We start from the raw sequence: 13,431 nt of genomic DNA, 5'->3' as shown, positions 1-13,431 counted from the left end.
TTAATCATTCTTGTTGCTCTTCTCTGGACCCTCTCCAATTTCTCCACATCCTTCTTGAAATGCAGTGCCCAGAACTGGACACAATACTCCAACTGAGGCCTAACCAGCGCAGAGTTGAGCGGAAGAATGACTTCTCATGTCTTGCTCACAACACACCTGTTAATGCATCCCAGGATCATGTTTGCTTTTTTGCCACAGCATCACTCTGCTGACTCATATTCAGCTTGTGGGCCACTATAACCCCTAGATCCCTTTCTGCCATACTCCTTCGTAAACAGTCGCTTCCCATTCTGTATGTGTGAAATGATTGTTCCTTCCTAAGTGGAGCACTTCGCATTTGTCTTTATTAAACTTCATCCTGTTTACCTCAGACCATTTCTCCAATTTGTCCAGATCATTTTTAATTATGACCCTATCCTCCAGAGCAGTCGCGACCCCTCCCAGCTTGGTATCATCTGCAAACTTAATAAGCGTACTTTCTATGCCAATATCTAAATCGTTGATGAAGATATTGAACAGAGCTGGTCCCAAAACAAACACTGCGGAAGCTCACTAGTTATACCTTTCCAGCTGGATTGTGAACTGTTAATAACTACTCTCTGAGTACGGTTATCCAGCCAGTTATGCACCCACCTTATAGTAGCCCCATCTAAGTTGTATTTGCCTAGTTCATTGATAAGAATATCATGCGAGACCGTATCAAACGCCTTACTGAAGTTTAGGTATACCACATCCACCGCTTCTCCCTTATCCACAAGACTAGTTATCCTATCATCTCATAATTAATGTCAAATTTCAAGCACACAGTACTAAACAGAATATTCTAATTCACTTTACCAATGAACCTATTAGAAATGTGCTTAAAGATTTAAAGAATTTTGTTAGATATTGTGTAATTGAATAATCGTGTAACCACACGAAATCTTAGCAAGCCCGGATCGCGGCAAACAAAAGCTGCCTTACAGTAGCCTTTCTTGCTCCTCACCCCCACACTGCTACTTCTAATAGAGACAGCAGTGCGGGGGAGAGCAGTATGGAGGGGGAGCAGGTGGCACCCACAGAGCTGGTGCTGAGGGGGGCTGGTTTTTAAGCTGGCTCCCTCCAGCACCAGCTCCTGCCTGCACCTGCTTGCTGCCTCTGTAGGAGGTAGCAAAGGGGGGAGCAGGGTAGCAGGCAGGTCTGCCAAGCCATCACTTGCAGGGAAACTACTTGAAAGCTATCTTCCTGTGTGTTTGGGTTCCAGCCTATCCTCCTCACCCTCCACACTGCTGTCTCTCTATCAGAGGCAGCAGTGTGGGAGGTTGGGGGGCAGGTGGATCCAGCGCTCATGGGGAGCCTGCTTTAAGCCAGCTCCTCATGGGCATTGCCCTCCCCTTGCTGCCTCTGATACAGATCATAGATAGTCAACTGATCATATATAGTCGACACGTTGACAACCCTACTCAAAGACCTCACCACAACTAAGCACAAAACCATTCTTGCATTTAAAATGAAAGAAAAGAGGGAACCTGATTTCTGAAAAAATTTCCTGGAGAGAAAATATCCATTAAAAATTATTCTAAAGAACTATCCCAAAACCCTTCTCTGTAGCCTACCAGGTATACTTAATATGACCTCTGTCAAACATTTTTTAAAATATAGGCTCACTTGTAATGACAGTATTATATAATTTATAATTCTGTTTTGCAAATGTATATAGTGTAAAATACTCTACCTGGCAGTCATCCACTTTGGTTCTCATCACTCCTTTCATGTATTCCTTGTCCATGGTAGGGGAAACACCAAAACTATTTCCCATACATAGTATCTCTGTTCTTCCATCAGGATGTGTCACTTCCACAGAACCATTCAGTATCACTGACCATGAATCCAGCTAGAAATTGAATAGTGAAGGATAGGTCAAAAGAACCACCATCTACTCACTTAACATATTTGCATGGTACTTACTGCAAAAACACTAGGAACTTTTTAAAAGTTAGTTTCATTTTAGCAACTATTCATGAAAACAAAGAACTAGTTTACCTGAAAAAATATAACTCCTTCCATCTCCTTAAGGGATCTAATATTTAACATTTAATAAATTATTGGAATTACATTTTTTTTTTACACAAAAAACCCATGGAAGTATTTAAATAACATTAAAAGCTCAAAATGAAAAGCATTTGAAATCAGCTCTGGCCATTATTAATGTATGTGTTTGTATAGCCTTTATTAAGAATATTTTTTTAAGTTCTACTGCCTGGGTCTTGTAAGTTGATCTGAGTGTTTAAACTGAAAAATAATTTGTAAACTGAACTAAATAAAAACCATAATCAACATAAAACAAAATAGGCATTCAAATGATTTACTTCCTAGTGCTACTTTTCAGCAACTAGAAACAAATATCTAAATTTAAAAAAAACCATTTCCACATTCTGTGATATCTGCACAAAAAGTAAAGTTTACTGACCTCTTCCCCATCGTTTAATACTATGGTTCCTGCCCTCTCCACAACTGCAAATACCATCACAGCACAAAGTTCTCTCCTCACTGACATTGTCATGTTGGCAAAAGCAGGCAACTGATGCATGAATTCCAATAGTTGTTCTGAAAGAATTAAAAAGTCCACTGAGTCACACAAGTCAATACAACAAACTAAGTAAAGGCTGTTCTTCAGAAAAATGCTTCAGAATTCTTAAGTTCAAGTACTATACAATGTACTCTGTATACTGATAAATAATGTACAGAGGTAGTTATAATTATGTGGTTTTGGAGACAAACTAGCTTATATCATCAATGGAAGATCTATAGAGTTAAAATACTGGTATAATGAAAATATTATAATGTAACAAATGTGTCCTGAATACATGCCACAGAATCATTGTAATACTTCTATTAATACAATGTTAGACCTTTAAAATAGAAGAAATTAAGTTTTTGGAGAATGCTGGGGATAAGTTCCTGGTATAAGTGCCAAAGGAACCAACCAGGAGCCATGCACAGCTTGACTTGCTGCTTATAACCAAGGAAGAATTAGTAGGGGAAGTAAATGTGAGTGGCAACCTGAGAAGCTGTGATCATGACATGGTCAATTTCAGGATCCTGACCCAATGAAGAAAGGAGAGCAGCAAAATACACACCTGGGACTTCAGAAAAGCAGACACTGACTCCCTTAGAGAACTTATGGGCACAATCCCCTGGGATGCTAACATGAAGGGGAAAGGAGTCCAGGAGAGCTGGCAGTATTTTAAAGAAGCCTTATTGAAAGCATAGGAACAAACCATCCCAATATGCCATAAGAAAAGCAAATATGGTATGTGACCAGCTTGGCTCAACAGTGAAATCCTTAGTGAGCTTAAACACAAAAAGAAAGCTTACAAGACATGGAAACATGGACAGAGGACTAGGAAGGAGTATAAATATACTGCTCAGGCATGCAGGAATATAATCAGGAAGGCCAAAGCGCAATTGGAATTGCAGCTAGCAAGGGATGTGAAGGGTAACAAGAAAGGTTTCTACAGTCATGTTAGCAATAAAAGGGTGATCAGGGAAGGTGTGGTACCCTTATTGAATGAGGAAAGTAACCTAGTGACAGATGATGTGGGAAAAACTGAAATACTCAATGCCTTTTTTGCGTCTATCTTCACAGACAAGGTCAGCTCCCAGGGCTACTGCACTAGGCAACACAGGATGGGAAGGAGGTGGGCTTATTTAGAAAGGTTGGACATACAGCCCTAGGTGGGCTTATTTAGAAAAGTTAGATATACGCAAATGCATGGAGCTGGATTCAATGCATTCAAGGATGCTGAGGGAATTGGCTGATGTCATTGCAGAGCCACTGGCCATTATCTTTGAAAACTTGTGGAGATCAGGGAAGGCCCCAGACAATTGAAAAGAGGCAAAAGTAGTGCCCATCTTTTAAAAAAGGAAGAAGGACAATCCAGAGGACTATGGAACAGTCAGCCTGACCTCAGTCCTTGGAAAAATCATGGAGGGGATCCTCAAGGAATCCATTTTGAAACACTTAGAAGAGAGGAAAGTGATCAGGAATAGTCAATATGGATTCACCAAGGGCAAGTCAGGCCTGACCATCCTGATTGCCTTCTATGATGAGGTAACTAGCTCTATGGACATGGAGAAGGCAGTGGATGTACCCTGACTTTAGCAGTCAAGGTCTCCCACAGCATTCTTGCCACCAAGTTAAGGAAGTATGAATTGGATAAATGGACTGTAAGGTGGACAGAAAGCTTGCTAGATTGTCGGATTCAATGGGTAGTGATTAATGGCCCGATGACTGGTTGGTAGTTGGTGTCAAGTGGAGTGCCCCAGGAGTCAGTTTTAGGGCCAGTTTTGTTCAACATCTTTATTGTATTAATGACCTGCATGAGGGGATGGATTGCACCCTTAGCAAGTTTGCAGATGACGCTAAGCAAGAGGGAGAAGTAGATGTCTTAGATGGCATGGCCCACGAAAGCTCATCACCTAATATACCATCTTGTTAGTCTTTAAAGTGCTGCATAGTCCTGTCTTTTGTTTCAGTAGACCAGATTAACACAGCTGCATCTCTATCACTATTCTTAGATGGTAGGAATAGGGTCCAGAGTGATCTAGACAGATTAGAGGCTTGGGCCAGAAGTAATCTGATGAGGTTCAACAAGGACAAGTTCAGAGTTTTGCACTTGGGACGGGAAAATACTCAGCACTGTTACAGGCTGAGGACTGACGGGCTAAGCAGCAGTTCAGCAAAAAAGGACCTGGGGATTACAGTGGATGAAAAAATGGATATGAGTCAACAGCGTGCCCTAGTAGCCAAAAAGGCTAATATCATATTAGGGTGCATTAGTAGGAGCGTTGCCAGCAGATCTAGAGAAGTGATTATTCCCCTTTATTCAGCACTAGGGAGGCCACATCTGGAGTTCTACATCCAGTTCTGGGCCCCCCCATTACAGAAAAGATATGGATGCACTAGAGAGGGTCCAGCAGAGAGCAACGAAAATTATCAAGGGGCTGGAGCACATGACCTACGAGGAGAGGATGAGGGATTTGGGCTTATTTAGTCTGCAGAAGAGAAGAACGAGGGGGAATTTGATAGCAGCCTTTAACTACCTGAAGGGGTATTCCAAAGAGGATGGAGAAAGGCTGTTCTCAGTAGCAACAGATGGCATAACAAGGAGCAATGGTCTCCAGTTGCAGTGGTGGAGTTCTAGTTTGGGTATTAGGAAAAACTGTTTCAATAGCATGGTGGTAAAGCACTGGAATGGGTTATAGAGGGAGGTGGTGGAATCTCCATCCCTAAGTCCTGGATTGAGATAGCCCTGGCTAGGATGATTTAATTAGGATTTGTCCTACTTTGGGCAGGGGACTAGACTTGATGACCTCCTGAGCTCTCTTCCAGCCCTATGATTCTAAGTTTTTAAAAGTGGCAGTATTCTATACTCAAGCTGTCTACTGGACAACAAAAAAGTATAACAATATTAAGATAAACCCATACAAAAAACAACATTTAAAGATACATTAAGACAATCAGATGAGACACACTTTTATGAAGTTGTCTGTTTGTTATACTCCTATCCTTAGCCAGGCTTTCTGGTTCTAAATTTTGCAGTGCTGTGCTATAAAATATCACAAATTGTAAACAAGACCCTGGTAAGAAGGTCCAATTAAAAGTATGGCAACTGTAATCTGAAGAGGGGATATAAAATCCCATTTAATTAGTTAACCCGTTAAACATTAAGTTTAACTGGTTAACCAATTAAACGGAGATGGGCCGGGGGGGAGGAGGGTTTGCTACTGCCCAACGTGGCCAGAGTGCCGCCCCATGCAACGGGAAGGGACTCCTCTGGCCAGACTGGATCACCCCTGCCAGCTGAGGGTAGGTCCACTCTATTCAGGCTGGAGCATCCCTACCCATGGCGGGCAGGGAGCTGCTCTAGCCACCCACACCCCAATTAACCATTCACATCCCTAATCTCAAGTGACTCTTCCAGAGTCTTAAACCATCGTGTTTTATCTGCTCCTTTTATTAACTCCTGTTAGTACTGCAAAATCAACACAGACCTAAGAGACCTAGCCATTCTGCTGAGGAGTCACAAATATAACAAAAAATTCTGCTTTTAGTCACACTTAAGGAACCCCAATAACGAAGGAACATTTGAAGACAATGGCCTTGCACAGGTATAACTAAGGGTGAAGAATCTGTCCTGCAGTACTTGTGATAACACACGGGCACTCTTAGCAGCACAGGGAAGATCGAACAACTCCATAAGCAGGGCTGTCCCAAGGTGGGTGCCGGGCCAGAGGCAGCTCCACCCAGGCTCCACTCTTGCCCCACCTCTTCTCCAAGCTCTGCCCCTGCATCCTCTCCTCCAAGCAACATGACCCAAGAGATTTATGGGGGGCCTGGTGCAGCAGCAGCGGTCGCTCCTCCCCGCCCCACGAAGTAGGAGATGGGAGCCAGAGCACAGAAGCATAGAGCCACTCCAGCTCCCACTGCCCATGTGGTGAGCGTGGGGAGTTGAGGGGGGGGAATGCACCTCTGCTATTGCCCTGCACCAGGGCCCCTGTTATCACCTAGGTCCCTATGGACAGATGAGGAAACTACCTTCGGCTCTCAAAAAGCATGGGATCTGGGATACAACAGCCAGGGCATGTGGGCAGCCAGCTTTTAAGACAGCTTTCTGCACACGTCAGCTCCCGCGGAGCGGCGTGCCTCCCTGATGCCTCTCACAGAGGCAACTATGCGTGGGACAGGTGGGAGCCAGTGCTCAAGTGGAGCCAGCTTAAAAGTGAGCACTGGATCCTGCAGAGAGGCAGCAGCGAGGAGGGTGAGAGGACAGGCGGGAGCCAGCTTTCAAGTCACCTTCCTGAACATACTGGCTCCCGCATCCCCCTTTCTTCCTGCCTCTGATAGAGGCAGCAAGTGGTGTGTGTGCACGGGTAGTCATTTGGATTAACAAATAAACCCATTTAAATGACTATATGCTTAATGACTATATGCTGACATCCCTACTCTATCCAAAGCCTAAGTAGAGTGGATCTGTGTAACAAATATCTAACTTTGTGTGTAATTAATCATTTTAAATACTAAATGGTTGGTTTAGAATAAATAATTATGGTAACAACAACAGTTAATCTGAAACCAAAATTAATGAAGCAATTCAATTTTTATTTTAAACTAGGTACTCTATTGTCAAAGTGGTACAGTGCAGATTTTAGGTTGCAAATGAAAGTGACAAAAATATACTCTTAACCAGCTTTTAATATAGAACTCGCTCACAAGACAGCAGTCTGGGTTGGCACGTGGTTCATCGGGGGGGACTGTAGGTGGGAGCGCAAGTTAGAGAATGTTAAATATTAATGTCCTGAGGTTCAATTTCCCATTCTTTCCTGCTAGTTTTCATGCCAACTTACCAATATCATCATCTGTCCTGTCTATTGGGTCTTTCTCCAAGCAGTCTCTAACAATATCTCTGCTCATCAGAGGGTCTGATGCCCTCTCAATATCTTCTTCATCATCATCATCCTCTGAATCCACTGCAGTCTCTGGTAACCCACTCAGATCCATGTCACCAGCCTCACTTTCTGTGGCCTATATACACATACAGATATTTCAAATTAAAATATTCATGTGTCCTCTAAAGCCATTCTTTCCCACTTAAAAACATGTAAATTAAGTGAATTTTACTCTGCTTTGTGGAAGATAAATTAATCATTTTTGACATACCACTTTTGTTATTTTTTACCATCATTATTTCTAAAGAAAGCAGTCAGTAATTTTTTGAAACAGAATGTCATTGGCAAGATTTAATGTTGGTATGAATAATATAGATATGTATATAACTGTATGGTATGTGTCTTCTTAGGCAACAGGACTAAGGAGAAGAAAGGGACAATTTAAATTCACCAGGCAGTTCTTTGGAACACAAGAACAGAAAACATTATTAACAATTCATATTGTTAAATAAAACTTAGAGATCCAAAAATTAGTATTTGCAGGTACTTATCAATGTGGTACATGTAATACTGTCATTAGTTTATAGGGAATATTGGCATCTACCAGTACTATCAAAATACCACTAAAGACTAAAATAGCAGCTGCATAAGAAAGCTCAGCAATGAAGTGAAGCTAGGGTTTTTATTTATTTAAAGGTAAGAATTTACAGATGCGGAAAACATGTGAAGTCAGTGCTCCAGCACCACAGAGGGAATTTTCAGAATATCTGGCAAATTTAAATTGCTTTCAATCCTATGAAAATGAACAAAAATCTGGCCAACACACAGTTCAAGGTCATTAGTATAGCACAGAGGTAAATACATTTTAATTATTCATTTTTAAGACCAAACATTTAATAAAGCCCATAAACATATTTGCCTGTCATCTCAGATTGAGCAGCTTTTCTCTCAGAACTTGATTTCATACCAAAGTAGCTGCTAAACCACTGTGATTAAAAAAGAAAAAAAAAAAAAAGCTTCTAAGGAGAATATTCTAAGACACTTTTCCAAAAGCAGAACTCTCTGTCCCCAAAGGATTGTTAATTTCAGAGATTCTGGAGGTCAACGGCACAGCCAAATATATTTTTAAAAAATTCATCTGGGCACATTAGACTTTATACTTACGATCCTCAAGAAACATCCCTTGTGCAAAACAATGAGCTTTATGTTGAAAAGAACTGAAGCCAGTTCCAAAAAGAGTAAAAGGGAAAACAATATATTCTTTCTTTTATACAAACAGTCTCTTCTTTGATAAAGTAAAATAAAATAATTTTACTCTATTTTCCTCTCTTCTTCTGACAAAAACATCAGCCTTAGTTTAACAAGACTGCTCAGTATAAATCAACGATACATTTAAAATGGTAGCAGGGTAACTCAGCAGTTCCTATAGGAATCTCTGATTCTGTTAGCGTTAATTCAGGTTACTGAGCCACTGACTAATTCATTGGTTTGATTTGCAAATCTTGATAGTGCTAGCAAAAAATCACTCCTACTCATCAGAACAAGGCTAAGTTTTTCAAAAAGACTCATGGTTAACAAATTTGCTAAATTTCAGTTAGCCTTGTTATACTAAAACAGAGAGACAAGAAATACTTAGTTTAAAAATTATCCATTAAAACCTCTTAATATCACTGCAATAACAAAAATGCAACAGATTTTTTTAGGTATTACATGCTGCTCAAGCAAAGGTGAAGGTGAAAAACAGAATATTATCTTTTTTTATTTTATTCTTTTAGGGTTTTTAAATGTAATCTTAAAATATTACAAGTTTTCCCCACTCTCTTTTTAGAAAAATCTATTGTGACGGACATAAACCTCTCAGACCATAAAACTCTCTTTTTCCTGGAGAACTCTGACATCCTTTGGAGGACTGTGAATGTGACACTGCTTATGGATGACAGCCTATTGATGAGGAATAGGATGATCATATTCAATTTTTAAGACTCAATAACACTGCTCAGTTAGCAGCTGGAAGATTTAAAACCCAGATTTCAGCTATGTCACAATCCCACTTATAAAAGAGAAGATAATGAGGACCAGGTATTTCTATCATAAAACCAAGCAGAAAAGTGAGGTCATCTTTTCACAAACCACAAAGGAGCTGTACAGTGATTATTTAAAATTATATTTCTCCTAGTAATTCTGTCTTCTTAGGTTAGTCAGATAACAGACATGATTCTGTTCTCTAGAAAGCAGATGCTGATCAAATATTACATTTTAGCAGAAATGAAAAAGTTAGACAACAAGAATGGTCTCTTTTTGAAGAGTGTCATCGGTATGTGAAATAAATCACAGCAATCATCAAGGAACTGAAAGCTATTATAATAAAGGAAGACATTGGAAAAGTAGATTTTCAAAGAGGCATAATGGATTCATTTCAAATTCTGGTGGTCAAAATGTATGAGGACTACAAAGAAAGTAATTGCATTTACCACCTTGAATACTCTCTTTAAAGGGAAGTTACTTTCCTTATTACAACTGGCACTCTTCAAGATGTGTAGTCCCTGCAGGGATATACATTTATGGCAAGCACCTGATATTGAGAAGGTATTGCAAGCTATTTTTGCTGGACCACACCTACACACTTGCTATGTTTAGGTAAAGGGATAGGACAGATCGAATGCCTCTCCAGTTGCTTGCTTCTCCTCTACAAATCATGTCATGATCCAAAGCAAAGGGAAGTTTGCTGGTTCATATATATATATATATATATATATATATATATATATTTCCCAGTATGGGGAACTCACAACAAGCACTCAGGGTCAGAGGGCAAAATAATGAAGTTTATAGAGCTTTTTTAGAATCACAGCCCCAAAGGATGTGTCAGTGAAATAGTCTTGGGCCAATGCATAATGTCTAATGAATGTGGGGCTCAGACGCCATATAGCTGCTCTCTAAATATCAAGCAGGGACACCTCTTGAAGTAATGCTAAATAAGGCTGCATGTACTCTTGTAGTATGCACCCTTACCTCATGAGGAAAAGGAAGCTGCATCAGTTACAGTAAGAATTCATGATTCTTTACATGGATATAGTTTGTCTTCACACTCATTATGCTATGGCAACCAACCATCTAGGATTTCCAAATCTGTTTTGTTCTCTGCAGGTAAAATGTCAATGATACCTCATGTTGACGGAATGAAATCTCTACTTGCAAGAGGCATGGGGCTTCAGGAAAAATGCAGGTGTATAAATTAACTGATTTTTGTCCTCATGCTCACCTACTCTTCTGAGCAAGGTAATGGCCATGATGGAGGTGATGTTCTCTGACAAGGGAGATCCAGAACACATACCTAATGGTTCAAATGGTGGCCTACTGAGTACTGAAAGCTTAAGATCTCCATGAGGATTTTCCCCCACTCCCAGTTGCAAGGCTTTAATCATAATATAAAAGTTAATGAAATTAATAGGTAGCAGGTTTAAAAGAAAAAGAAGTTTTTCTTCATACAGCATACAACCTGTAGAACTACTTGCCAGAGAATATTGTAAAGGACAGGACTTGAACACAGGTTCAAAAAAGAGCTAGATAAATTCATGGAGGTAAGGTTCATCAATACTTATTATTCAGGATGGGTGAGAATGGTGTCCCTAGCCTCTGTCTGACAGAGGCTAGAAATGAATGACAGGAGAGGGATCACTTGATGATTACCTGTTCTGTTAACTCCATCTGGGGCATATGGCATTGGCCACTGTTGGAAGACAGGGTACTGGGCTAGATAGAACTTTGGTCAGACCCAGTATAGCCATTCTTATGTTCTATCAGACCCCTGAACAACCTAGCTGTTACGGGATGAGTAAAAATCAAATAACCATCTATTGGCACATGACAAACACTGATTGCACATATGTGAATCCATATCAGGCCTTGAGAAAGGCCTGTCACATTGAGAACAAGGAGATAATAGCAGACTTATCCACTGTCTTTGGTAACCAGAAACGAATCCACTTGGCTACATAACATTTCCTGATGGGGTCCTTTCTGATATTAAGAATGGCTTGTATAACATGAATATTTTCAGTATTATGCTCATCCGAATACCAAGGCACGAGGTGAAGAGAATCCAGATTTTGATTTGGGAAAGCAGAACTATATGGGTAATTTGAGGGCGTTTAAATAATACATGCTTTGTCCAGTCCAATTCACCACAGTACCTACTTCTGATAGTTGTTGGATGGGAAGAAAGAGAGTTCAGGGGCTCTCTGTGATACTGTCACTGAACTCCTCTGGCACAGTAAAGGTTGTGTTACCCGTTTGCTTAGCAGGCAACAGGTCCTGAGTGAGGTTCCCTGAGAAGTGAAGATGCTATCCACTGGTGAATTGTGTAATTCCCACTGTGGCAAAATGCCTGCTGAAGTTACCTTGTCAATGAGTTTTGAACTCCCAGAAAATAAACTGCTAACAAGTGAGATGGTTCCAGATACACCAATTCCATAAATAGACCTCTTCTATAGACCGGCGAGGGCTCTCTTGTTTATATAGAAAACAACTGTTACACTGTCCAATATTATCATGCCAGGAGTATATGAGTGGTAAGAAAATGTTGAAGGTTTCTCAGACTGCTCTCAGTTCTAGAAGAGCTATGTGCATTGTGGATTTGAGAGGTATTAAAGTACCTTGTACTGCATGACTGTTTATGTGGGTTCCCCAGCCCATCAGAATGTATCTAACCCTCTAGACCAGTGTTTCCCAATTAGTGCTCCGCGAAACCCTGGGATTCCGCGAAGCGAAAATAGGGGTTTCATGAGGAACCAGCACTCCCTCAACCCCCTCTGAAAGAGAGTGCGACAGCTGGCCAGCTTCTTAAAGAAGCAGCATGCTTGTTTCCCCTTCCTCCCTGGCAACAGAGAGGTATAACGAGGTGGGGGGCAGAGGAGAATAGTTGCTCCCAGCTGGCACACTAGGGGGGTGCTGGACGGGGGTATCCCCACGTGACCCACAGCGGTGAGGGAAGCACTTCCCCTTCCCAAAGAAGCCAGTGTGCGCTGCCTGAACAGCTGGGGCTGTAGCACCCGGTAACTTAGTTCTGTGGCCTTTCTGCGCAGGGTGTGTGTGTGGGGGGAGATATGGGGAGGTCAGGAGACCCGGGTCTGCGTAGCTCCAACTGTGCAGGCAGCGTCCTCTGCCCCGGAACTCTCCGCACCATCCCCCACTCCCCACAGGACGGCATCATGGAAGTAAGTTGCTAGAGTGCAACAGCCCCAGCTGTTCAGGCAGCACGCACACCAGCTGTTTGGGGAGGGAAAGTGCAGTTGCACACTTCCTGTAACTCTGAGGTGCTGCAGAATTGCCAGGTACTGGTCCCAGCTGCCCCTGTCCCCAGGACCCAGCACTGTCCCCAGGACCCAGCAGCACCCTGTCTCCAGCCCGAGCACCCTGCCAACCACCCCAGCACCCAGCAGCACCCCGTCCCCAGCCCCAGCACCCTACCAACCACCCCAGCACCACCCTGGCCCTGGCCCCAGCATCCTGCCACCCACCCCAGGACTCTGGCCCCAGCACCCTGCCACCCACCCCAGGACTCTGGCCCCAGAACCCTGCCACTCACCCTAGCACCCAGCAGCACCCTGTCCCCAGCACCAGCACCCTGCCACCCATCCTAGCACCCAGCAGCACCCTGTTTCTCGTCCCAGAACTCTGCCACCCACCCTAGTGCCCAGCAGGATCATGTCCCTGATCCCAGCACCCCGCCACCTGTGCCAGCATCCTGCTACCCAGCAGCACCCTCTCCCCAGCCCCAGCACCCACTAGCACCCTGTCCCCTGCCCCCACCAACACAGTTGGGACCACATTAGTGAGGCATGGGGGTTTTGGAGGGTTTTTTTTTCATCTCACTTGGGTAGCCCAACTGACTTTTCTGTGGGTCAGTGACCCTTGTGTCAAAACAGGTTCCCCGCCCCTCTCATAAATAAAGACAATGCTGAAACCTTTTGCATCTGACATAATATTTTATTTAAAAAT

General features: G+C 42.3%; 1 protein-coding gene across 13 annotated transcripts in view; it reads right to left on the bottom strand.

The window, feature by feature from the left end:
• The window catches only part of RAPGEF2 (Rap guanine nucleotide exchange factor 2), a 303,062-nt gene that overhangs the window by 54,934 nt on the left and 234,697 nt on the right, over positions 1 to 13,431 (bottom strand). For all 13 annotated transcript variants that reach the window (XM_075930136.1, XM_075930126.1, XM_075930135.1 and 10 more), the window contains 3 exons: positions 7,390 to 7,567; positions 2,450 to 2,586; positions 1,715 to 1,873 (listed from right to left, as the gene is read on the bottom strand). In XM_075930136.1, the coding sequence (XP_075786251.1) occupies positions 1,715 to 1,873; positions 2,450 to 2,586; positions 7,390 to 7,567 (474 nt within the window). The remainder of the gene's footprint in view (positions 1 to 1,714; positions 1,874 to 2,449; positions 2,587 to 7,389; positions 7,568 to 13,431) is intronic.

Source organism: Pelodiscus sinensis, chromosome 5 (assembly GCF_049634645.1).
Source record: "Pelodiscus sinensis isolate JC-2024 chromosome 5, ASM4963464v1, whole genome shotgun sequence".
In the NCBI taxonomy this organism is placed as follows: Eukaryota; Metazoa; Chordata; order Testudines; family Trionychidae; genus Pelodiscus; species Pelodiscus sinensis.
Note: the sequence above shows the minus strand (reverse complement) of the source record. Positions and strands in the feature narration are given on the sequence as shown.